Source organism: Tenrec ecaudatus, chromosome 10 (assembly GCF_050624435.1).
Source record: "Tenrec ecaudatus isolate mTenEca1 chromosome 10, mTenEca1.hap1, whole genome shotgun sequence".
Taxonomy (NCBI): domain Eukaryota; kingdom Metazoa; phylum Chordata; class Mammalia; order Afrosoricida; family Tenrecidae; genus Tenrec; species Tenrec ecaudatus.
The window spans coordinates 121,293,632-121,320,789 of NC_134539.1; the positions used below are offsets into that span (position 1 = coordinate 121,293,632).

At 39.7% G+C, this 27,158-nt stretch overlaps 1 protein-coding gene across 10 annotated transcripts in view; it reads left to right on the forward strand.

Moving 5' to 3' along the window:
- BCAS3 (BCAS3 microtubule associated cell migration factor) overlaps nt 1–27,158 on the forward strand; it is a 553,715-nt gene that overhangs the window by 136,852 nt on the left and 389,705 nt on the right. For all 10 annotated transcript variants that reach the window (XM_075561479.1, XM_075561480.1, XM_075561485.1 and 7 more), the window contains exons 11-13: nt 109–192; nt 7,926–8,096; nt 14,119–14,212. In XM_075561479.1, coding sequence (XP_075417594.1) covers nt 109–192; nt 7,926–8,096; nt 14,119–14,212 — 349 coding nt within the window. The remainder of the gene's footprint in view (nt 1–108; nt 193–7,925; nt 8,097–14,118; nt 14,213–27,158) is intronic.

Sequence of the window (27,158 nt, forward strand, 5' to 3'; positions counted from 1 at the left end):
ATCATTAAGCATGGTAAATAAGCTCCAGCCGGATAGCCTGTTGAGTTAAACAGTTTAAAGCAATGACTTTCTGCTGCTCTCTTTCCCTCCCTTCCCCCCCGCCCGCAGTTGATCCGATGCCATCAGTCCCGTGGGGGCGCGTGTGGAGACAACATTCAGTCGTACACTGCCACAGTCATTAGTGCTGCTAAAGTGAGTATCTCGGCCGTCTCGGGAGAAATGATCAGGTGGAGTGCTTAGCAGGCGTCTCTCCCAAGTAGTATTGGGCTGTCCTTTCCCCTTTCAGTCACAAACGTGGAAGTCAGTCAGAATTATTTTGCCAATCATGGGTATTGGTATGAAATGATTTAATGTTGAGTTTCTTGAGAATCAGAAGCAATACTTTATTGTAATGATTATACTTACCTGACTTTAAAGTTTTAAGTCATTAGCTAGATGAAAGGCCATAATCGAAATGAAGGGCCTCAGTGGGATTGAGAGTCACAGTGGGCTCAAGCGTAGCAATGATTGTGCGTATGGTACAGGACCGGGTAGTATGTCATTCGCTAGTCGATGGAGTTATCGGTCAGAATTGACTCAACAGGACCTAACAACATCTGATTAATGAAGCTTATATGTTTTTTAAGAAGGACTCCTAGATTCTTTGTGAATTGTACCATTCGACTTATATTGGCATCCCTTTGCATTTCTGGGTAAATTTGGAGGCTTTTTGACATAACAAAGAGTTTCGATTCTTAAGAAAGCTTGAAACAAATCTCTGGCACATTCAAAGATTCTTTCATATCAGGCCCCTTCTCTCCCCCACCCTCCCCCGCATGTTTGTCAAGTTAGTTCTTTTCTTGTGTGGGGTTTAATTTTGATGTTGGCTAGTAAACTTTATGCTGATTATAAGGTATTCTCATAACCACTATCCTTTTGAATTGTGAAGTATACAACAAAACAATTCTAATAATAGGGATGACAGAGTGAATCTAAATGACAGCATGTAATAGAAAGCACAACTATACAGAAAAGAACAACAGTTTAAAGCAAACCACAGGGAGGGAATCAAAGGTCACACCATTTTATGTAAAACAAACAAAAATACTTCAAGATTGATCAAAAATGCTTACACAATCTGCTTTAGAATGTGTTCCTTGTTTCTTATGGGAGAAGGATTGCATTTTTTTCCTTTCAAAAGGAAAATACTGAACAAGTCTTTACAGTTACACAATCATATATTTTAGATTTTTGACTGACTTATAAATGTTCATCAGTTTTTCATATGCAATAGTTATGCTGGTTACTTCAAAGGAAAAAATCTAAGGCAGAATAATCAACATTTTTAGTACTATTTAATAAATTTGTAGTTGATTCATAAAATATGTTAATAACATTTGGGTCTCATCTCTTTTATACTGTCTACATCACACAATTTGATCAGAACTGCTCATTGTATTATCATTTTGAGATATTATCTGTTAGGAGATGAATGACATGCTCCTACACTCTAAATGTTATGAACCTCGAGGCATGTCAGGATGACTTCCGTATTCAGATTCTAACATGAGAATAGAGACAACACCATAATGCAGTCCATTTATCCCAGACCATTCTTACCAACAGGTCGATGAGAATACTCTGGTGATATATAAAAATTTCCCACCAACTCCTGAATAATGCTTGTAATATTTGTTTTTATTTAGGTTTTTGTTCTCTTTACATATTGCAATCTCTATTCGTGCTCACAGTTTTAAGTTAAGAAACGAAAGGAAAACATAGCCATGAACATTAAAAAATCATGTTTCTCAGCAATGTTTTTGCTAGTCTGGGTGTGTCTGTACAGAATGAAACCTCTGAATGTCAGAACTTGATGCACCAGCCTTACTTTCCTGAGTCTCATTGCGCTTTCTGTCTCTAAATCTAGATTTTTAAGGCAGAGGCAATGAATATTTTGAAACTTCTTTTAAAATAGTGCTAAAATACCTACCAAAAATAAAGCAACTCTTCATTTTACTTCCAAGTGTGGGTATTCTAATATAAAAAACGTTGGAATATTGAGATTTTCTCCCCTCCCCAATTCTCACCTTCAATGGCAGTTTCTCCATAGAGAAGTGTATTAAACATTATATACTTTTGTTTATATTAACCCTCTGAAGTACTTACCATATATATTGGTGTATAAACTGAGTTTTCCAGCACATTTTAAATTCAGTTTTTATGGTAAAATTAGGTACGTCCGCTGATATTCTGGTCGGCTTATACTCAAGTATATATGGTAAAATTTCCAGTTTCACATACTAAGTAAATCAAAGTAACTTTTCAAATTAAGTAAAATTCCATGTATATTCTTTTTGTTACTATTGCATTATCGATTATATCACAACTTATTATATAAGCCTCTATTTCATCATATATCTCATGCCTGTCCTCCCCCCTTTCCAAAGTCCTTAGTCTTTATTTTTCAAATGTATGTTCCCAGAAACAAAATGGAGAAAAATTACACAATTATCTCAATTGTTACACATAACGCATTTGATAAAATACAAGTTGTATTCATTGGTAGCATTTTTTAGTTGGTAGTGATAGTTTCCAGTCCCGTGCAATTTTAATTTTCTCAAATTGTCAGACATATTAAATATGATCATGTCAAAGTCTATTTCCAATAATTCCATTGTCTGGATTCTCTGTGGGTTTATTTTTGTTGGATGTTGGCTCCTGTTGGATTTCTGTTGGCTTCATGAATTGAATGCTTATTTACCTGGTAATATTTGATTGTTTATAGAACATTTTTGTTAAGTACTGTCAAGTTGATCTCAACTGATAATTGCCCCATCAGGTTTTCTAGGCTGCGTAGTGTTATGTGTTGGGCTGATCACTACAAGGTGAGCCACCAGGCGCTCCAGGGGGAAAAAGTGGGTCTTCCACTTCTGTAAAGAGTTCGTCTGGTAAACCCACAGGGGTAGTTCTATAGAGTGGCTATAAGCAGTGAATAATCTTCATGGGAGCAGATCCCCAGGGTGGGTTCAACCTGCCACACTTTTGGTTTAACAGCCAAGTGCTTAACCATCCAGGGCTCTTTACTTAGGGCATTATTTTTCTTTTTTTTTAATCTACCAGACATATGTGACCCTTGAGCATGGAATTAACTAATCCAGTCTTAGGAGTCAAGATTATATAAATAAAGCTGATTTGCAATGGGCACAAAGTCTTGATGACTGCAACTTTACATTTCCTTCTAGTGTATATCACTTTATGTCCCAGCACTAGGTAAGGTCACCAGGGAGATTGCCTTGGCAGCTAACCTCTCTATATTCTCTGATTTCTGCTATTTTGACACACACCAAAAAGCAACCCCACTAGTGAGGAGTCATTCCGATTCAGTGAAATGATGCAGGGTTCTTGAGATTGTGAATATTTACAGGGACAGGCACCCTTAACTATCTCCTAAGAAGCAGCTATTGAGTCAGAACTACCTTGTGATTTGCATCCTAATACCCAAGCCACAATGCCCTAGGGCTTCCAATGCCTTCCAAAAAAGCAAGACTCTGCCATCAAGTCAGTGCCGACTCATAGTGACCCCTTGTAGGTTTCTCAGACTGTAACTGTTGGAGAAGAAAGCCCAGTATTTTCCCCATGGAGGTGCTGGTGGCTTCATACTGCCAACCATGAGGATCACAGCCCAAACAAGTAACCACTACTTTACCAGGCTTCTTAGATTTGTTAAATATTCAGTAGTGTCAAGCAGTATTTCCAACCCCCTCCTCCCCCCAGGAGTCAACACTAACCAAATAACAAAAGCTTTTCTAAAGGTCTGTATATAGCCTGTCAGTAGGGATACCTGGTAGTGTGCAGTGTGCTATTTGGGGGCTGCCAAACAAAGGTGGTGAGTTGGGTGATGGAAACCCATTGATAGCTGTATCAGAAAGATATTACTCTCAGCATCAATACAAATTTAATCTCTTCAAAATTCTAATAATCAGTTCTGTACTGTTCTGTAGGGTTGCTATGAGTTAGAATTACCTCATTAGAATATGTATTAGAAAATAATTTATTTTTATTTATGATCATTTCTATAATTTCTATGTTATAAGGTACATGCGAAATCTAACATGGATTGTATTTTTAAAATTATGTAGTATGTTCCACTTAAAATCCTTATTTTAAAATAATTTCATTATTCAACGTTAAATGTCAGTTCTTGGAACCCTTCAGAGGGACTAATCTTTTTTGGGGGGTGGGGGGAACTATGATCTTTTAATATTATCCAGATGTCTAAGGATTACTTAAAATTAACCTTGCTTGCTTAAGTTTTCTTTTTATTAATGCATGATATAAACATTTTAAATTATATGCCGTATAATGAATAAAAAAGTGAAGAATTCCTTGTTAGTAATAAAGGAAAAATTAAAATATTCAAAATGTTCGACTTTTCAAATTGAAATGATAAAATCATGGTGTAGGTTTCTAAGTCACCTCACTGCAGTTTTATTTAATTCCTTCTTTAATGTATTTTAAAGTGTGATAAATTGATTTAATAAAAATTCCTTTGTTTTCTCCTGTTATTTGATAAATTCATAATGACGACTAACAGCTTTTGTTAGAGTAGCAACGTTAGCACTAATGGACAGAGAGGACAGCTTCTATGAATTGGAAAAGGTTAAAGATGCCTGGTAACACTTTAGCAAATCTGCCTACAACAGAACAGATTAAGTTATTTGCTAATTTGAGTAAGCCCTAATGGATTATCTCACACCTTTGTCTTTAATGTTTAGCCCTCCTATAACCACAGTTTAGTTGTATGATAGGAGATATCATTTTGATCTTTAAATAAATCAGATTGTGAGAACATAGGCTAATTATCTCCTGTATGGCCAAATTAGATATTTATATTTTGATTTTTGCTTAGTCTTCATCATTTTTCTTATAAGTCTTTAGTGCACACATTCACCAGTAAAATCACAAAGATAAATAACTTTAAGATGAATATGGTATGTGAAAATGGTTAACTGACAACCTTATATACCCACTCCTTACTTGTTGACCTGGTTGGTTTGCAAAGGTAAGTTTGTTATGTGGAGGATGACTGCATTCTCTCAGAACTGGTTCGTTTCATCATTGTGTAAGCACCAAACCATTGAGCATCAGGACCCAGCCAAGGTGACACATAATCTTACTCATCACAGTCAGCACTGTAACTCTCAGCCTGTTACTGTTTGTTACTGACAGACGTTGCACCATTTATGTGCAAAGTAACTGGAGAGTAGTTTTCCACTATTGTCATAAATGTGATATGTTAAAGTGATAAAAGAAATACTTCTGAACAGGACTGCCTATGGATTTGTTCGGTTTTAACATTGAAACAAATTCTTCATAGAGCAAAGCTTCCCACACTTTACCCTCTGGTCCCATAAAAGAAACAAAGCCCACCGCCATCTGCGAAGGTTCTCGGAAGCAGCAGTCAAGTGATCAGATGATGCATTGCTTTGGGTAAATCTACTGCACAAACTCATTGCTATCGAGGCGATGTTGGCTCACAGTGACCGTATCAGGACAGGGTAGAACTGCCCCTGTGAGTCTGAGACTGTAATTGTTGATGGGGCTAGAAACCCCTGCCTGTCTTTCGCAGAGTGGCTGGTGGTTTTGAACTGTCAACCTTGTGGATCACAGCCCAACTGTGTAACCATTGTGCCTCCAGGGCTTCCTCTCTCCTCTCACATTAGACTAATTTGAATGTTAATGAGCTATCACCAAGGAATAATACGATGTTCCCACTTACTGTAACACTTGTGGATTTGTCAGCATTTTTATTTCCTACATTATTTCTTTCGAAGAAATGTCAAGAGCTCTGTAAAATGAAGCTTTGCTTATGAAATACACTGCTTTGTCCCCACTTCCCTTTTGGTGGAGATATTCCCTAGTTTTTTATACTCACTTTCCTATTCCTTACAGTTTGCTGTGGTGCATTACTTTTGGTCTTCGGTGCGCTCTACTTCTTGTAGTTTTTATTCCTATTCACTGGTGTAAGAGCTTGAAATAATAGGCTCGGGGCACTGGGGAGGGATACTAAAAAGCATTCCTTTGATAAAGGGGCAGCTCTGTTAAGTGGGAGCATCACCATTAGCTTTAATGGCTATGTCCATCAGCTGAGGCATCTCAGAGGTTAATCAGGCTTCCTGGCCAGCTCTTGACATCGATAGACTGTGGCGCCTGATTCTGTTGGTCCTTCAGAGACTTTCCTGACAGCACCCTAACAGACTGTGTGTAAGTCATTTCTTGTGAATTATTGAAACAAACGCTTGGCTGTTAATTGCTGAACGCTAATGTGTTTTATAATCACTGCAGTTTTGAGTTTGTAGCACTAAACAAAACAGTTATAATTGATCTGTGGCTTTTCCTTGGTTTCAATCTGCTATATGTGATCTTTTTGCTTGAATTCAGCAGATGCCATGGCTGGTCATTTTATTTAAGTACTAATAGACTACATCATTTTGGTTTTCTACCCCCTCACATCCCCCAAGCTGACATCTAAAAATAGGAGTAGTAGGCATTCAGTTTTCAATTAATTGGCCTTCCAATAGATCCAAGTGATGCTGTCCAACCCAAATTACTTTGGGTAGAGTGGCTAAACTATGCTATTTATTCATAAGCTGTGAAATCATGAGTAATAGCAGGCATTGATACAAGGCATTAAGTTCCAGTTATACATTGTTATATAATTTCATTTCAGCTCATTGTAACTTAAATAAAAATTGGACCCTGAACATATAACCACCTGAAATATGACATATACAGTAATTTATACTCCAGAACTTAACTATCCTGTATTCAGAATATGCAAGAGGTTGGTTCTTCCTATTATTAGTGAAGTGTAGTATGAAGTTTATTATTTCGGCATAATATAAGACTTACCTTATATTATAAGCCCTTAGAGTTTGTTATATTAAGACCACAATCCACACTTACTCACTTTAAAGTGAAGATAGTGCGCTCGAGCGTGCGCTGGGCAATGCACTGATAAAATTTGTGTTGTATGCAGCTATTAAGACTTCCATAAATGATTTTTAAAGTTCGATAAATGATTTATTTGCGGGATAAGGATTTAAAAGAAAAGCTGTCTTAATTGTGTATAGGGATTCTCACTTAGATTTAGAACTAGTTTTCTATGACAATGTCATACATAAAATTTTAAAAGTATTATATCTTGAATAATTTGAAGACTGCATGTTACAGGATGGAGCCTCCAATATGGTTCTAATGATAGTAAACAGTAATCTTAAAGATTATTTTGAAGCATTTTAAGAAAAAAATTCACAATATGAGAGTTGGTGGAGGGTGTGTGTGGGATAACCTATTTCTGAGTACTTATATATTATGCAATATGTGATTTTTTTTAATGTAACCATGTAATCTAAGCTGCATTTTGGGGGGGGGGTTATGATAAGATTCTTTAGCACGTATGAATTACATAATTTTCTCATTCAACTCGCTTTCCTTTCAGATGGAAAAAAGTCATTCAACAATGTATCTTTATTAAAGCATGCAAAAATAGAATTACATCATGGAAAAATGTCTTAAATTTTCTTAAAATGTCTATGAATTTGATGGTTCAGATAGGAAAAAACTGCTTAGATAATTTAGATGATATTTTGTTTAGTAACCAGACTGTTTTGTACTGAGTTCTGAAATAATCTGAAAATAATACTGACTTTCTAACCAAAATTCATGATTGTAGTAAAAGTCAGACTTGTGTTCTTTTTCTTTCTTTTTTTTTTTTTTTTGCGTCCAGACTGGATTTCTATGACATTTCCCTTAAAATACTTACACGGATATAAAAGCATAAGAGATTTCTTAATTTAATCAATGTAAGAATTAATCGATGGCATATTTGTATTTACACGTCAAATGTTGATATGAGGTCATACATTTTGCCTTTCATTGTATAGACACTGAAAACGGGCTTGACAATGGTTGGGAAAGTGGTAACCCAGCTGACCGGCACGCTGCCGTCAGGTGTGCCAGAAGATGATATTGCCGTCCACAGCAGCTCACGACGGAGTCCTTTGGTCCCAGGCGTCATCACAGTTATTGACACGGAAACAGTTGGAGAGGGCCAGGTAAGATGCACCTTGTGTTTCAAGTAGAGATTGAATTCACTAAGAATGTCATTTGGGATCAAGATTAGAAAATATGTATTTGATCTAGGAGATCATTAATTTGATAATCTAGAAGTCAATCATATTGCATATTAGAATTATTTTCAATAAATACTAACACAATAGAACCTGTTATTTCAAACATAAGAAATATTAAACCTAAAGATGAAGGTGAAGTTCTCAGAAATTCTTTTAAATTATTTTTCTTGTACATTTAGAAATAATTCTATCTTTATATGATCCTTTTCATAAATCTGCATTTTAAAAACTAACGCTGTGTCTTGCAATCTTTAAATCATAAGACTAAATCACATGCCCTTACATATTTGGGAGGAAAATAAATTGTGTTTGCATTTAAATCTGATTTTTAAAAAACCCAAATATAATTTTTTAAAGTACTTTTATGAAGAAACTATTTAAAAAACAATTCTAATAGTTTAGTAGTTTTAAAAATCTAATCAAAACTTCACTTATACAGTATGTAAGTAGAGCTATCTTTTTGAAATTAAAATTATTTTAGGTTTATATAAAGTACAACATTTAATTCTATGTTCAAGTCATAGTGCTTAGAAACTAGATGAGCACTGAACTATTAATTCTATATATTGAATTTTTGGAGAAAATTTACATCAATTTTGTACATGTCAACATCTTAATTAAAGATAATTAAATTTGGAATCTTCTCATGTGGTGGTTCGCAGGGTAAGATCAATTGAGCCTTCAAAAAATGTTTAATTTATTGTAATTAAAAGGGAGTAACATCGAATTTTGGGTTACTGAGATTGACTGTGATGTTTTACTTAAGTTCCAAATAACAAATCTTCCACCTCTATCTTTACTTTGTGGTTCACTAAATCTGTTACAAGTTTGTATTCTTGCTGAAAATTCTTTTTAATGAAGTACTCAGTTCATTGTAATGGAGATTTCTTTTTAACTTAATTAGATGAAGTGGTTAGACACATACAGATGTTCTCTTTTTAAATTAGAATTACATAAATAAACCCTTAATGTTTTATGAGTCTTAAAACCAAAAATATTTTCTTTTGACCTTTGATTCTTAATTCTTAATTAATTTACCTACAAGGCCACCCAAATTTGCTGTGAAGTAATAAACCTTATCAACATTGTTTAGTTTGACAACTGTAAGTTTGTTAACTATATAGCATTTGTTGTCAGAAATTTGTTATTATGAACAGAAAAATGTTATATATTAATTTTTTGTAACATCAAGAGGCAAAACTCATATAAATTTATTTCATTATATTTCAGTAGAGAAATATGTAAGAAGAAAAATAAAAATAATTAAAAACCTAATAAAAGCATTTATGTAGATTTTCTTCATTCCTGTTCCTCATTAACTTTTTGTGATTTTAAATCAGAATTTTCAGTAGGTGAGTTAAGGGAATGGAAATACGTAAATGGTTGCCATGATGGAATTGAAACACTTTGGTTCTCTATTTAGGAACACTTAAAATATTTGAAAGATGTGTTCGAAAAGAGAAATCTTTGAAATGTTATTTTTTTTATGTTCTCCTCTCATGTTGTTCAACATAAAAGAAATTATATTTTCTGTTTTTGGTTAGGAAGTATAATCTATCCTAATCTGTACTGTATATTCAGAAATTTTAATTATGGAAAAATCTATAAAATAGGAAATAAACTCATTTCTATGAGAGGAAAGTTGCCATGTACATTTTAAAGCACCAATATTCCCTGTCCATCTTTCTTCTATTAAGGTGAATCTGTTTTTTGTCAGATGGACATTTTTGTCTCTGATTAATAGTTCAGTTGGAGTATGACGTGGGTTTTAAGATTGCAGTGTTTAATGTCGTAGATTTATCACTTTTAGCTCTTTTCACTGATGTTTGACCTCAGCTGTAATGTTTTTTTCTTTTCCCCATATATCTAAGGTCATAAAGCTGATGTTACATTGACTTTTGCTGTTTAAATCCATTGAGCCTTTAATAAAGATATTTTCATGTTTACAATGGTGGTATATAAAATTTGACTCCTCATATGTCTTATGTTAAGTTGATTTTATGATGACAGGCTCATTGTTTAGTAACTGCATTAACACAGAATGGATTTGATTGACTTTGTGTCCATTTTTATCTGTGTTACTTTCGTGTTTTATTTAAAAGCATTTCTTGACTAGGCTAAGTTGCGTGGCGTGGCATAATTACCTCTACAGGTTTCATAATTGAAGTCCTAATGGACAGAGACTACTAGTTAGCAAGGTGGAGCCATCTGTAATTAAAGGAAAAGATTGCAGAATGATGATATAGACTTGAGCTCTTTCTTGCCCTAAAAGCCAGTGTTAGTCATAATAATTTAATGATTATTGTCTATTTTCTTGTTCAGACAATAGAACCGAGTTTATCTTTTGTGAATTAAACTGCTTTGCTTAGTTTTGAATAATCACGTTGTCAATACACCGTTAGGAGTTCAGCCTGCCTAGTTAGTGGTAAGTATAGATTATGTCTCAGGGAAATTGTATTTGAGTGTTTCTAGCACCTAATGGTGTGATGTTTTAGGCAAAGCGACAGAGCAGCGGAAAATGATCCATATAACACGACTGCTTCTATAAGGAGAGATGAGAAGGAAAGGAAAGTGAATTTTGTAAAAATCAAGTAGAACAAAGGGTAAAAGACAAGAATAAATATCTCCCAGAAAAAAATGGGGAGGGGGAGTAGGAAGAGAAAGGAAACATGTGCAATTGGTCCCTCTCTGTGGCTCTCTCCACTCATTGTAAGAGAATTGAAAGTGAAACTACCCAGGTAACATTTATTATCAGAATGGGAGAAATAAAAAATGTTTCCAATATAATTATAGGCTACTAGGGTGCAAATATATCCATATGCCCGTCACTCAGCTTTCCCCTCATGGTGGCTTCTTATGTACCTGAAATACAGTATCAAAGGAACACTGGTTGTATTGTTACAAATTATGAACCGCTGAACAGAAAGAACCATGGACACCAAATTCCATATCTAGTAAAATAGAGATTCACATGGAAACAAAATAAATTCGAGGAAAGTATAATTTTTATGTGAATTTGTTATTAGCAGATTTACTACTAAATAATGCTTAATGAAAGTTCTCCAAGGAAATGATTTTCAGAAGAAAAGCGTTGTTGCTGCTACTGTTGCGGTAGGCTCTGTTGGGTGTGCTCCTGTTCGTGTTCATTCAGCGCCGCATTCCTGAACCAGCGCACAGGTGTTATGTTTGAGCCCATTCTTAGCCGCTGTGTCCATTCATGCAAGACAGCTTGGAACTTGAGAAAGGAAAGAAGAAAACGTATTGGACAAAAATAAGATGATATAATAGGTTATAATTTCTTTCATAAATTTTATAGATTATATATAAGAAGTAAAAATTATAACCATCATGTGATATAGGGTTCAATGTATATGGAAGAAATATTTATATCTTTAAACTGAACTAACATGAAAAGACAATTCACAGAATCAGGAAGTATTTGCAACATAAATATCTGCTTAGGAACTGTGTCCCAAATATAGAAAGAATTCTTGCTGTCTATTCTGACTCGTTGGAACCCCATTTGCAAGAGCATGCTCGGTGGTTGTGTCCTGCAAAACCTTCATGAACGATGGCAGACTTCAGTACATTGTTGTAGCTGTCGTGTCTTTGGGCTACTTAAAATAGCAGTTTTGAAAAGTTCCTTCTTATGAGTTAACTGTTTCTCATTGTCTGTAATTCACAGAGCAAATGGAAGGTGTTTGACCATATGTGCTGATAGTAATAAACTTTATTCTGATGAAGAAATTGATAAGTGAAAAGACAAAAGTTCATATCTAATGCTTAATTATGTGAATCTAGTCAGACGTTAGGATACTATTCCATTTTTTTTTCTCGAGCATGCAGAACACAGTCACACTATTTCAGGAATATAGTTCCTCTGAATGCCTTTCCTCACAGTAAATCTGAAAATAACCATGTGACTAGGAGAGAACTGTCTCACCAGCAGACATGTCTGTTAGTCTTCCTTACTGACAGTTGAACGGCATGATAGAGCAGAGGCAAAGAGGTGCACAGTCATACTTTAAGGTACCAGGTAAACAAAGGCACAGCTCCCACTGCATGACAGCAGCCTCCGTTGTTGTGGTAACTGCAGGAGCAAAGATGAGCAAGAGTGAAAGTGGCCCGACCCAGAGGCCTGCCTTGGGAGCTTTGTGTGATGGACCCCCAGGGAGACGGAACTCCCTGTCTCATGTAAATACAAAAGGGTGTCCCTGAGTGGCACTAATGGTTAAGCATTCAGTGACTGACCACACGGTTGGCAACTTGACTCCATCCAGAGGCACAGCTTGTAAGGTCTGGTGATGTGGTTATAAAAAGTCCCAGCTGTTGTCAACTTCAGGGACCGTGGTAGTTCCACTCTGCCATGAGATTCCAATGCATGCTAACTGGCACGAGTAATGCTGTTGACAGCTGGTTTAGGAAGACTAGGTTTTAAAGGTCTATGTAACCTGTAAAACGCAAAAGAGATGGGAAAAGTAAGGAGGGGATTAAAAAAGTTCTAAGAAAATGTCATTAATTTTCTATTCCATTTTCCCATAAACTTTAAAAATCTCCCTCATAGTTCTGAGTGTATCTTTTATAAACAATTGTGATAAGATACATATGATAAAACGGGTCATTCCAGCCAGTTTTACCCATACAATTCAGTGATGTCGGTTATGTTCAGCGTGTTGTACAGCCTTTCCCGTCTTTGTGACGTGAACTGTTTTGTGTTGTGCTTGTGAATACAGAGTTTAGGCTTTGAGACCCCCTGGGGCGGCTCTCTTCTTCCCACGGGGTCAAAAAGGAGCTAAAATTGACAATAGTGGAAGGATTGGCTTTGAATGATGTTTTACAGATTGCCTTTTGAAAAAAAATAAAGATTGCCTTTAGGCTTTATTTAGATAGCATTTTTTAATGATTAATTTCTCTCTTCTGTAGACTTACAAGCTAAGTAATCTCTTACTGTTTAATTAGTGGTTACTCTGGAGTTGCAATCTCCATTATGATTGTCACTAGCCACATCTAGTTATTAATTAAGATTAATATAGCATACTAAACTACCCCTCTTACCACTTACATCAACTGTTTCTGGAACATGCTGGGCGCATGTTAAAAACCAAGCACATCATGCTTGTTAAGCAGAGGGTAACAAAAAGAGAAAACTCTGGATTGACACAGTGACTGCAACAGGACTGGGCAGTGTGTCCTTCTGTTGTACAGGATGGGACAGTGTGTCCTTCTGTTGTACAGGACAGGGCAGTGTGTCCTTCTGTTGTACAGGACAGGGCAGTGTGTCCCTCTGTTGCACAGGACAGGACGGTGTGTCCTTCTGTTGCACAGGACGGGGCAGTGTGTCCTTCTGTTGCACAGGACAGGGCAGTGTGTCCTTCTGTTGCGCAGGACGGGGCAGTGTGTCCTTCTGTTGCACAGGACGGGACAGTGTGTCCTTCTGTTGCACATGACGGGGCAGTGTGCCCTTCTGTTGTACAGGATGGGGCAATGTGTCCTTCTGTTGCACAGGACGGGACAGTGTGTCCTTCTGTTGCACAGGACGGGGCAGTGTGTCCTTCTGTTGCACAGGACAGGGCCGCGTGTCCTTCTGTTGCATAGGACAGGGCAGTGTGTTCTTCTGATGTATAGGACAGAGCAGTGTGTCCTTCTGTTGTACAGAACAGGTCAGTGTGTCCTTCTGTTGCACAGGACAGGTCAGTGTGTCCTTCTGTTGCACATGGGGTCATGAGGAATCTGAATGGACGCAATGACAACCAACAACAAGGAGCATGCTCTCCTTCATTCATCAAGTGTTTTTCTCACTTTCTCCTGACAAGAACAATCTTCCATTAGAGTGTGTTTTTTAAAATTGGTTAGTTGTATTGTGAAATAGTTGGGCATATTCTTCAAGCTCACTTGTCTGTCAGAATATATTCAGCTTCCATTTGTCCTCAATTTTTTTGCACAGGTGCTTGTGAGCGAGGACTCGGACAGTGATGGTATTGTGGCCCACTTTCCTGCTCATGAGAAACCAGTGTGCTGTATGGCTTTTAATGCAAGCGGTAAGTTTTTTTACCATTTAGTTTTTATAACTAATTATATGTTCTCAAAACTACCATCCAGCCTTCTGTAATATTTTCTAATATTCAGTTTATGTTTTAAAGTTTTCCAACTGTCCAAATAAGTTTAATGACTGCTTCAAGTCATATTCTAATTAAGGTTCACATCTTTTATTTTGATATGTCTCTTTAGATTCGTTTTTTATCATTTTATTAGAGGTTCATACAACTCTTATCACAATCCATACATACATCAATTGTGTCAAGCACATTTGTACATATTTTGTCATCATCATTCTCAAAACACCTGCTTTCTACCTGAGCCCTTGGTATCAGCCCTCATTTTTTTCTACTCTCTCTCCACTCCCAAGCTCCTCCCTCCCCCTTTAGATTCTTTTATCAAAAAAAGTGTTAAGGTCAGTTGTTCTGTCCATATTCTGGAATCGTCGCTATTTTTTCCCCAGTATGATACTATTTTCTTTATACTCTATCCCCTGGATGTCCTTTAAATGGAAGTTGAGTCTAGCCTGGACAGGTTCAGACTAAATGCAAAAACTGTATAAGTAATACTGCATCCATCACTTTTGTCCTAGCAGCATATTATATAAGATTGTCTCCTTAATTTTTCCAGTTGGAATAATGCCCCCTGCCCCACAAAAAGCCCACCCAATCCATTGCTATTGAGTCAGTGATGATTAATAACGACCCTACAGGATGAGTAGAGCTTCCCCTTTGAATTTCTGAGGTTGTAAATCTGTGGGAGCAGAAAACCTCATCTTCTCCCACAGTGACTATTGGATTCCATCTGCCAAACCTGATGTAGCAGCCCAGTTTCTAATACACTGTGCTACCAGGACTCCCTGAATAATGCGAGGCTGTTAACTGTTTGTAGGTTAGAGACGGGCTCTGCTTATGCACGTTAGCGGCAATCAGAAACATTATTTTGTCTTATTTTCTGAAACAACATTTTACTTATTTTTTTTTTTTACTTTTAAAGTTTTCAAATTGTGGATTTTCCAACGCTATCATTTTGCCTGCATTTATTAGCTGGTATACTTTTACATATATTTTTGTAAAACAGTTCTCAACAATTCGGAATAAACCACAGTCAATATATTGATGCTTAATACTTTCTTTTCCTTTTAATTGCTCATTATCATAGTTGGAGGTGTAATATTTCCAGTGGTAGATAATGAGGTTTTATTTTAATGCTTGTTTTCTAAATAATAAAGAAAACCATTCTTGCTTTGAATACTGGTAGTCTTTATGCACTTGTAATCCTTTCAAATGTAATCTTTTGTTGGAGCATTTGAGGAGCCTACCATTTTTATCTTATTCTTCAGAAATGATCCTGTCACTTAAAATTGATGGGAAAAGCCAATTTTATTTCTGTTCTTTTCAACTGAAAGAATCATGGTAAGAGGATAATATAGGGCACTTTGAATGATCCTTGTAATATCTTAATTAGTTATTTTTGATAAAGAGAGTCAGATTTTTGTAGTGATTGGATTGATTTTATTAATGAAGACAAAGATATATTGAAATGCTCTGAAGATTGGGGGAATTAAGTTAAATTTGAAGGAGCAGTCTGGTAGTTATGTCACTTAGCGCACTCTGTTAGAATAACCAGTATGACTCATTCTGATATCCCATCTGTTATGTCAAAATTCCTTTGTGATAGTTTTTATTTCATATTACTCTGTTCTGACATTGGAAGCTGTAATTTCCTTGTCTGTAACTCAGTATTATAATAATTGCAATAATACTTTATTCATCTCTGTTTTTCTAATGAATTAATTTTATATAAAATGGTTTCATAATATTGTTCGACATTTACCATTTGGCTTTCATTTGACTTCTTAAATTTATGTTTGTATCATAAGACTGTTGGTAGGTGCGGTCAAATCAGTCCTTGCTCCAGCAGCAGCCCAGCGTCTGCTGCGAACCTGCCCGGTTTGGGGCCGCCCTTACTGTGGTTGTCTTTGAGGCCGTTACTGCCGCCACCGTGTCCGTGCATCTAGCGGAGGGCCTTCCTTTTCTCGCACTTTTCCTTATGTCTTTCTTCAGCGACTGAACCCCCCCCCCCCCCAATAGCATTTTGAAAGTATGTGATACAAAGTCTCACCCTCCTCACGTCTAAGGAACAATCTGACCCTATTTCTTACAAGATGGATTTGTTGGTTCTCCTGGCAGGTCATAATATTGTGAATATCCTTTCCCAGCCATGATTCAAATGCATCAGTCTTCTCCAGTCTTCTTTATTCACTGTCTAGCTTTCACACGTTTATGAGGCAATTGAAAATAGGATGGCCTGGCTCAGTTATACCTTAGTCCTCAATGGGACATCTTTGGTTTTGTGTTTAAAGATAATTTGTGCAGCGGATTTGCTCAAATGCAGTGAGTATTTTTTTATTAAAAATCTTTTATTATTAAAAATTGTTTTTCCTGTTGTTTCAATGGACATTGATTGTGAATCTAAGTATAATGAAATCCTTTGCCAGGATGTTTTTTGCTGGTCCAGTTGTGAAGACTTGTGTTTCCTTCCACTGAGGTCTTCCTGAGAGAAGGCTGTCGTCTGTCCTTTTCAGTAGTCAAGCTTGTGATGCCTGCATCTGCAGTTGTTAACAAACTTTCTATAATCCTTATTTTGTGTCATTTTCATAGAGTTCCCTTCTCAGTGAACTATTTGTTCAGCGTACAGATTGAATAAGTAAGGTGAAAGCATACAGCCCTGGCACACTTGTTGAAATGTAGGTCTACCATTTATTTTAGCCAGCTAGCTTCACCCCACTAATAGCTTAGAAAATGTAAGGGGAGATAAAATAATGCATAAGTCAATTAATATCAAATTTTTTAATGATATGTTTTGATATAAATCATGTGTTAAATGCTCACATATAAACCATGATAATAGGACAATAATGATATAATAATTAAAGATAGAACTAAAATTCATAATTGTAGCAAATATGTCAGGAGAGAAGTGAATGGAAGTAAAGTGTTCCCTACCCTTGTATTGTTTAGGAGAAGAGTTAAGGAGGTGATTAACTTTTGCTTTTTCTAAAGTTAAGTGCAAAAAATGTCAGTTAGGGAGAGAGAAGATAGTGAAATACAAGTTGATTTTGTTGTTAGGTGCCACAGAGTCTGTTCTGATGAATGAAATACTGCCCAATCTTCAAAACTGTCCTTTTGCTCGAGCCCACTGTCGCAGCCACTCTGTCAAGCAGTCCAGCTCCTGAGGGCCGTCCTCTCCTTTGCTGACCCTCAACTGGATCAAACATGATGTCTTTCTCCTGACAACATATCAGAAATAGATAGCATTTTCTATCTTTCTTTCTTTTTAGCTGGGTACAGTATACTTTATTGATGGTACATGACAAGGTTGGACTCTCTAAGCACCTCCCCTTCCTTCAGGGGGTTCTGATGTTCTATTCTCAGTATGTTGGGGGATTGAATTTGGGGCAAAGACTCCCCAGCAACTGAGAGCCTCTCTTCCTCTAGTGCTGTTGCTGGGGCTGGTGGTCCAGGGGGTCTCTTACTCCTTGGAGGCCATGTGGATCATGAGGCCCACCACCCTGTTGCTGTAGCCAAAGTCATTGTCATACCAGGAAATGAGCTTGACAAAGTGATCGTTGAGGGAAATGCCAGCCCCAGCATCAAAGGTGCTATGATGAAGTCATAGGAGACAACCTGGTCCTCAGTGTAGCCCAGGATGACCTTTAGGGGACCATCGGACGCCTGCTTCGCCACCTTCTTGATGTCATCGTACTTGGCAGCTTTCTCCAGGCGGCAGGTGAGATCCACGACGGACACATTGGGGGTGGGGACATGGAAGGCCATGCCAGTCAGTTTCCCATTCAGCTCCGGGATAACCTTGCCCACAGCCTTGGCAGCACCAGTAGATGCAGGGATGATGTTCTGGGCAGCCCCACGGCCATCACGCCAGTTTCCCAGAGGGGCCGTCCACAGTCTTTTGGGTGGCAGTGATGGCGTGGACTGTGGTCATGAGTCCTTCCACGATGCCAAAATTGTCATGGGTGACCTTGGCCCTTCACATGAGCCCCAGCTTTCTCCATGGTGGTGAAGACACCAGTGGACTCCACGACATACTCGGCACCGGCTTCACCCCACTTGAGGTTGGTGGGATCTCGCTCCTGGAAGATGGAGATGGCCTTCCCATTGACGATAAGCTTCCCATCCTCAACCTTGACGGTGCCATTGAACTTGCCATGGGTGGAATCATACTGGAACATGTAGACCATGTAGTTCAGATCAATGAAGCGATCATTGATGGCAATAATATCCGCTTTGCCAGAATTGAAAGCAGCCCTGGGGACCAGGTGCCCAATGCGGCCGAATCTGTTCACTCCGACCTTCACCATCGTGTCTTGGGGAATGCGGCTGGGACTGCATGGGAATGGGAGAGGCTAACTGTCGCACGAGGAGAGCGATTTTCTATCTTTCTTTGTTTAAATAAGGCTCTTTCCGAGGCTGCCGCTTAGGTTTTGGACGCCGCTTCGGAAGCGGGAGCGGTCATACCTCCTTGTCTCGCCATTACCGATCAATAAAGACTCCGAGCCACACTTCGAAAAAAAAATAAGGTTCTACAAATTTACCAAGCAATTAGAAAATGTGATGGTATAAAACTAGGGTGTTTTCCCACTATTTCTGCTTGCTCAAATTTTATTTTTTTGCCATGACATGTAATTTAAGCTGTTTTTAAAAACACATTTCTTAAATCTGTGTTAACTACACAACCACAACCTCTTAAATCTTCCTTCGTCCTTACAGTATTTCCAAATTTATTTATATTAATATACTCAAACTGTGACTATCTAATAACTATGTTTAGTTAAAATCATTTTCACTGGTTATGTAGTGGTATGAGCAGTAATCATATTATACTTGTTAGAATACTTGTTTATAAGTTTAGGATATTTGTTTAAAGGAAATAAACAAATAAAATAGCAACAAAAAAAAAACCCGAACACGAAACTATTTTTATAAGTCTTAATTTAAATGAATTGTATGTGGGTTTTTTGGTAAATTGGAGTTTTCTCAAAACAAGCTTACCTATAATGTAAGCCACAGCATGCAAGAATAGCAATACATTTCTTTTATGCTTTAAAAAAGGTTTTCTCGCATTTTTCTGGAGCTGATACCAAGGGCTCAAGTAGAAAGCGAATGTTTTGAGAATGATGTTGGCAACAAATGTACAAATGTGCTTGACCCAATGGATGTATGTATGGATTGTGACAAGAGTTGTACAAGCCCCCAATAAAATGATTTTTTAAAAACGTTTTCTCTTTTTAAAAAGACAAATGTTTAGATGACAGAAAACGTGTGTCTGAATGATAAAATTTAAGACAAGACCCATGGGCCACCTGGGGGAAATGTTAAATACTGTAAAATGTGCACAACGGGGTAACCACTGGATCATGAACTCAGGAGAAATGTTGGCTGCTAGGCTCGCTAGTGCGCAGCTCCGTCTTGTACGGAGCCCATTGGATGCTATTAGATAGAGTTGTGACACTCGTAGGGTAGCAGCTGCATTCCATGAGTTTTCAACTTCTCATTCTTTTCCTTGTTTCTTAGCTGTGACTCTGAGGCTTGAAGTCCAAGAAATGTTGTAATCGCAGCGTTTGGATTTCTTTCAAAGTGCAGAGAAGCCCTCAAGCTTATTGTATCAGAGCAGATTCAATATAGGTGGCATACGTTTCTGGCTTTCGGTTATTTGAAGACCCAAAATGAAAACATTTCTACTGAATACTTTTTTAAAGAAATCATTTTATTGAGGCTCATACAACTATTATCATAATCCATACATACATCAATTGAGAAAAGCAGCCATACATTCATTGCCCTCATCATTCTCAAAATTCTCCTTCCACTTGGGTTCCTGGAATCAGGTCATTTTCCTTTTTTCCCTCCCCCTCCCTCATGAACCCTTAATAATTTATAAATTATTATTTTATCTTATCTTACACTGCCTGACATCTCCCTTTACCCACTTTTCTGTTGTCCATCCCCCAGAGAAAAGGTTATATGTAGATCCCCGAGATTGGTTCCCACTTTCTACCCCTCGCCATCCCTCCTGGTATCGCCACTCTCACCGTTGGTCCCGAGGGGTTCATCTGTCCTAGATTCCCTGTGTTTCCAGATCTCAACTGTACCGCTGTGCAGCTGTGCATCCTCTGGGCTAACCAGGGGTAGAATTGGGATCATGATAGTTGGAGGGGAGGAAGCGTTTAAGAAGTAGAGGAAGGTTGTGAGTTTCATTGTTGCTACACTGAACCCTGAGTGACTCATCTCCTCCCCACTACCCCTCTGCAAGGGATGTCCAGTTGTCTACAGATGGGCATGGAGTCCCCATCATGCACTCCCCTCATTTATGATGATATGATTTCCACCCCCCACACACCTTTGGTGCTTGAAACCTGGTCCCTTCGGCCCTTCATGATCACGCATGTTGTTGTGCTGCTTCCATGTGGGCTTTGTTGCTTCTGGGCTAGATGGCCGCTTGTTTACTTCCAAGCCTTTAAGTCCCCAGACGCTATATCTCTCAATAGCCGGGCACCATCAACCATCTTCACCACACTTACTTATGCACACATATCGTCTTCAGCGTTTATGTGGAGAAGGAGATCACACAATGATGGTTTTTGTTCTTTGGTGTCTGCTACCTGATCCCTTCAACACCTCATATTCACTTAGGCTTGTGTGCTTCTCTGTGAGCTTTGTTGCTTCTGAGCTAGATGGCCACTTGTTTGTCTTCAAGCCTTTAAGACCCCAGACGCTATATCTTTTTGATAGCAGGGCACCATCAGCATTCTTCACCACGTTTGCTTATGCACACATCTGTCTTCAGTGATCATGTCGGGAAGGTGGGTATCATGGAATGACCGTTTAGCTGAGCAAGGTGCTATTGTATTGAGGAAGTTTGCGCGACAAGGCCCAATGTCCACCTGCTACTCTACTACTGAACCTATAAATATATGCACATAGGTCTATTCCCCCCATAATCATAAATATATTTACATATGTACATGTCTGTATTTAGGCTTCTATGTATGTCCTTTGACTCCTATTCCATTCCTCTATTTCCTTATGCTTTCCATCTGTCCCACTACCATGTTCAGCCTTCATTCTGGTTTCAGTAATTCCTCTCAGTTACCTTGCCCTTGGTCACTCCTACCAGTCCTCCCATCCCCTCCCTCCACTGGTTTTGAACCATTCCTTGTTCCCTTGTCCCTGGGTTGGCCAACATCTCTTCCCTTCCCCTACCTCCCACACACTCATGTCCCTCTGGGACTGTTGGTCCCATTATTTTCTTCTCACATTGTTTGTCCAGCCTATCTTGTCTAGGTGGACCTGCAGATATAGTAATATGAGCATATAAATGCAGATGGCTTTGACTGCACCAAAGTGACACATAAGAACATGGCGTCGACAGCAGCAACACCGACACGCTAACAAACAGAAAAGCCACTGACATACAAAATTTAAAAGAAGAGAAAAAAAATAAAAAGACAGCAAAAAACAAACAACCTGTTATAAGTTTGAGGTCTGTTTGTTGACCTTTAGGAGTGTTTTCCAGACGAGTCTGATGGGGTGCCACGTCCTGGCCCCAAAGTCCATCCTTTATACTCCCTTGAGACCTCCTTGCTCTGCTTCCCCTTCCGCTCCATTTTACGCCCCCAGTGTTATGCCTTAGTGTGGTGCGGCCAGCTCAGTTGCATATCCCCCCACTGTGTTTCAGGTGCTGTCCTGTGTAGGGCCATGGGTCAGTGCAGGATGTCGCATCTTGCCATGGGGCTGGCTGTATGGTCCTCTCTGTACAATGGGCCCTTCGAGCCGGGTTATCGCCCTCTGAGGTTGGTGGGCCCAGGTGTGCTCCGCTCAGTTCTTCCTCCTTTTGCTACAGCTTCCTTCTGGGTGTGGTGTGGTGGGTCAGTTCCTTTCCCACACCAGACGATCTGTTTTCATTTTCTGTGGTACTCCCTTCGATGGTGGGGTTCGGGCTAATTCTGGTTGGGGCTGGCGTATGGTTCAGTTTCTTTGTGTTTTTCTCTGCACTTTACCTTGCCCTCCTGGTTTGGCATGTCATGGTGGGGTCAGTATGCATGTTCTATTTCTGTGGGGACACAACCAATATTCTGCCCCGGGTGGGTTAGTGCCCTGTTCCCCCCATGCCTTCCACTAGGTTTCTCCCCACCCCGCTTCTCCCTCCACCTGCCCCACATCCCTTTCTTTATGCTGGGCTCTCATATCCCTCTCTAGGTGTGGCCTACCCTCCCTCCAACTATCTATGCTTCCACCAGTTTATTGCGAGATAGATGTTTATTCTATTCCTGGCATGCTGATTGTACTTAACCTCAGGAGACTCATGTTATACCTGTCCTTTTGAGTTTGGCTTGCCTCGCTTAACATAATTCCTTCCAACGTGTTTCATGTGATCACCTGTGCTTTTCAGTGCTGCATAGTACTCCATTGTGTGTATGTGCCAAAGTTTACTAATCCATTCATCTATTGATGGAAACTTAGGCTGATTCCAAGTGTTTGTGATTGTGAATTGTGCCGCAATAAACATTGGAGCGCATATGACTGGTCGTGTTTTATTTGCTGCTTCCACCGGGTATATGCCCAGCAGAGGGATGACTGGGTAATAAGGTAGATCAATTTCCATTTTCTTTAAGTATCGCCAGATTGCTTTCCACAGTGGCTGTACAAATCTACATGACCACCAGAAGTAGCGGAAGGTTCCTACTTCACCACAGCCCCTCCAACACTAGTTGCTCTCTGATATGTTGATCTGGGCTGTCCTCAGGGGTGTTAGGTGGTATCTCATGGTTGTTTTGATTTGCATGTTTATTGGCCATATGGGTCTCCTCCCTAGTGAAAGTTCTCTTTAGTTCTTTTGCCCACTTCTTTAGGGGGTTAACAACTGAATACTTTTTTTTTTTTTAACAATTTATTGGGGCTGATACAATTCTTTTCACAGTTCATACATATACATACATCAATTGTATAAAGCACATCTGTACAGTCTTTGCCCTAATCATTTTTTTCTCTTTTCTTCTTTTACATTTTATTAGGGACTCATACAACTCTTACCACAATCCATACATATACATACATCAATTGTATAAAGCACATCCATACATTCCCTGCCCCAATCATTCTCAAGGCATTTGCTCTCCACTTAAGCCCCTTGCATCAGGTCCTCTTTCCCCCCCCCTCCCTCCCCTTTCCCCCCTCCCTCATATGCCCTTGGTAATTTATACATCGTTATTTTGTCATATCTTGCCCTATCCGGGGTCTCCCTTCCCCCCCTTCTCTGCTGTCCCTCTCCAAGGGAGGAGGTCACATGTGGCTCCTTGTAATCAGTTCCCCCTTTCCAACCCACTCACCCTCCACTCTCCCAGCATCGTCCCTCACGCCCTTGGTCCTGAAGGTATCATCCACCCTGGATTCCCTGTACCTCCAGCCCTCATATGTACCAGTGTACAACCTCTGTCCTATCCAGCCCTGCAAGGTAGAATTCGGATCATGGTAGTTGGGGGGAGGAAGCATCCAGGATCTGGGGGAAAGCTGTGTTCTTCATCGATACTACCTCACACCCTAATTAACCCATCTCCTCTCCTAAGCCCTTCTATGAGGGGATCTCCATTGGCCGACACTTGGGCCTTGGGTCTCCACTCTGCACTTCCCCCTTCATTTAATATAATATATATATACACATACATATATACATATACACATACATACACACACTTATATCTTTTTTTTTTTTTTGCATGATGCCTTATATCTGGTCCCTTGGGCACCTCGTGATCGCACTGGCCGGTGTGCTTCTTCCATGTGGGCTTATTTGTTTCTGAGCGAGATGGCCGCTTGTTTACCTTCAAGCCTTTAAGACCCCAGACACTATCTCTTTTGATAGCCGGGCACCATCAGCTTTCTTCACCACATTTGCTTGTGCACCCATTTGTCTTCAGCGATCCTATCATGGAGGTGTGCAGTCAATGATATGATTTTTTGTTCTTTGATGCCTGGTAACTGATCCCTTTGGGACCACTCGATCACACAGGCTGGTGTGTTCTTCCATGTGGACTTTGTTGCTTCTGAGCTAGATGGCCGCTTGTTTATCTTCAAGCCTTTAAGACCCCAGTCACTATCTCTTTTGATAGCCGGGCACCATCAGCTTTCTTCACCACATTTACTTGTTCACCCACTTTGGCTCCAGCCGTTGTGTCGGGAGAGTGAGCATCATAGAGTTCAAATTTAATAAAAGAAGGTATTCATGCATAGAGGGAGTGTTTGAGTAGAGGCCCAAGGTCCTTCTGCCACCTTAATACTTGACCTATAAATATCGACACAAAGATCCATTTCCCCAACCTCCTATATATATTTGCATGTACATGTCTTTGTCTAGACCTCCATGAATGCCCTTTGACTCCTAGCTCTTTCCTCCATCTCCCTTGACCTTCCTCCTGCCCTACTACCATGCTTCATCGCCACCTGGGCTAGAGTATACCTCTTCTCTAAGCAACCTTACCCTTGATCATTTCCCACCAGGCCTGCCACTCCCCCTTCTCTACCCTTTGGGGTCCCATGTTTTTCCCTTGTCCCTGGGTTTGTTAACACCACTTCCTTACCCCCCCCTACCCCCACCCCAAGTCCCCCCGGAACTGTCGGTCCCATTGTTTTTCATCCAGATAGTTCATCCAGCCTGTCCTATTCAGACAGACCTGTGGAGTCACTAACATGCACGAAAACTAGACAGAGGAACACAAAGCAACAGTATACAACCAGACAACAAAACAACCAAAACAAACCACTGAAAAAGAACAGAACAAAACAGTTCACAAGAGAAAAGCTTGTAGTTAGTTCAGGGATCTTTGCTGGCCCTTAGGAGCGTTTTCCAGTCCAGTCTGTTGGGGCACCACGCCCTGGCCCCAAAGACCACTTTCAGCATTCCCTGGGGACCTTGCCACTCCATTCCCTTGCTGTTCCGCTGCACTCCCCCAGTGATTTGCCTTGGTGTGGTGGGATCAGGTCAGGTGCAATTCCCACACTGTGTCTCCGGTGCTGTCCCCTGTATCGCCCTTAGTCACTGGGGGGCATCATGTCTCATAGTAGGGCCAGCCATGTTGTTCTCTCTGTGGACTGGCTGCTCTACTCAGGAACATCATCATCACGGCCTGGTGGGCCAGGCTGTGCTCCACTCTCTCCTCCTGCCCCTTCATCTGCTCTCGTGTGCTCTGATCAAATATGTCCATCTCCCATAGCTGCAGGGTCAATGTCGTCCTTTGGAACAAGTTCTTTTCGGGGGAGGGGCAGGAATCCACTTAATTTATGGTGCTGGGGCCAGCCTCCCAGACCTCTCCACCGGTACCGTCCTCCACGCCGGGATATTGCATTCACACCTTGCGACACTGGGTTGAAGTCTGGTCCCACTTTCCCTGTGGAGATATAAACCATACCCTCCCCTTGGGTGGATTAATGCCCCATTTCTGTCATGCTGATTGTACTTACCTCAGGGGACTCATGTTGTACCTGTCCCTTTGGGTCTGGCTTACCTCGCTTAACATAATTCCTTCCAGCTCTTCCCATGAAATAACGTGATTCATGTGCTCATCGGTGCTTTTTAGTGCTGCATAATACTCCATTGTGTGTATGTGCCAAAGTTTGCTAATCCACTCGTCTATCGATGGAAACTTAGGCTGTTTCCAAGTCTTTGCTATTGTGAATTGTGCCGCAATAAACATTGGAGCGCATATGACTGGTCGTGTTTTATTTGCTGCTTCAACCGGGTATATGCCCAGTAGAGGGATGGCTGGGTCGTAAGGTAGATCAATTTCCATTTTCTTTAGGTATCGCCAGATTGCTTTCCTCAGTGTCTGTACAAATCTGCACGACCACCAGCAGTGGAGGAGGGTTCCTATTTCACCACAGCCCCTCCAACACTTGTTGCTCTCTGATTTACTGATCTGGGCTAGCCTGAGGGGTGTTAGGTGGTATCTCATGGTTGTTTTGATTTGCATTTCTCTTATGGCAAGGGACTTCGAGCACTTTCTCATATATTTATTGGCCATATTGATCTCCTCTCTAGTGAAAGTTCTTCTCATTTCTTTTGCCCACTTCCTTAGGGGGTTAACTGTTTTCCTCTTTTTGCAGGTCATGATGGTGTTGTAGATTTTAGTAATGAGCCCTTTGTCTGACGTGTCATTACTAAAAATCTTCTCCCAGTCTGTGGGTTGCCTTGTCACCCTCTTGGCAAAGTCTTTCGAGGTGCACAGGTGTTTTATTCTTATTAGATCCCATTTGTCGATTTCCAGATCACCTGTGTGTGTCCCCTTCCCTGTTGCAGTGAGCCTATGTGCTCCCTGGGCCAGTGCTCTGAGATTAGTCCCGATTCCCTCCTTAATGGTCCTGATGGTTTGGGGTTTGACTTCTAGATCTGTGATCCACCTTGAGTGTATTCTTGTGCATGGGGTGAGGTAGACGTCTTGTTTCAACTTTCTACATGTGGATATCCACTGTTTCCAGCACCACTTATTAAAGAGGGCATCTGCTTCCCACTTGACGTTTTTGGGACCCTTGTCGAAGATCAGTTGTCTATATGCTGATGATTTTACTCCTGGGCTTTCTATTCTTTTCCACTGGTCTGAGTGCCTATCATTGTGCCAGTACCATGCTGTTTTGACCACTGTAGCTGTGTAGTAGGCATTAAAATCAGGTAGGGCGAGTCCTCCAATTGTGTCCTTCTTCTTGAGGAGTTCTCTGCTAATTCTGGGTTTCTTCCCTCTCCATATGAAGTTGGTGGTCAGTTTTTCCAATTCTTTGAAGAAGGTTGATGGTAATTGGATTGGTATAGCATTGAACTTGTAGAGTGCTTTAGGAAGAACTGTCATCTTTACTATGTTCAGCCTACCTAACCATGAAC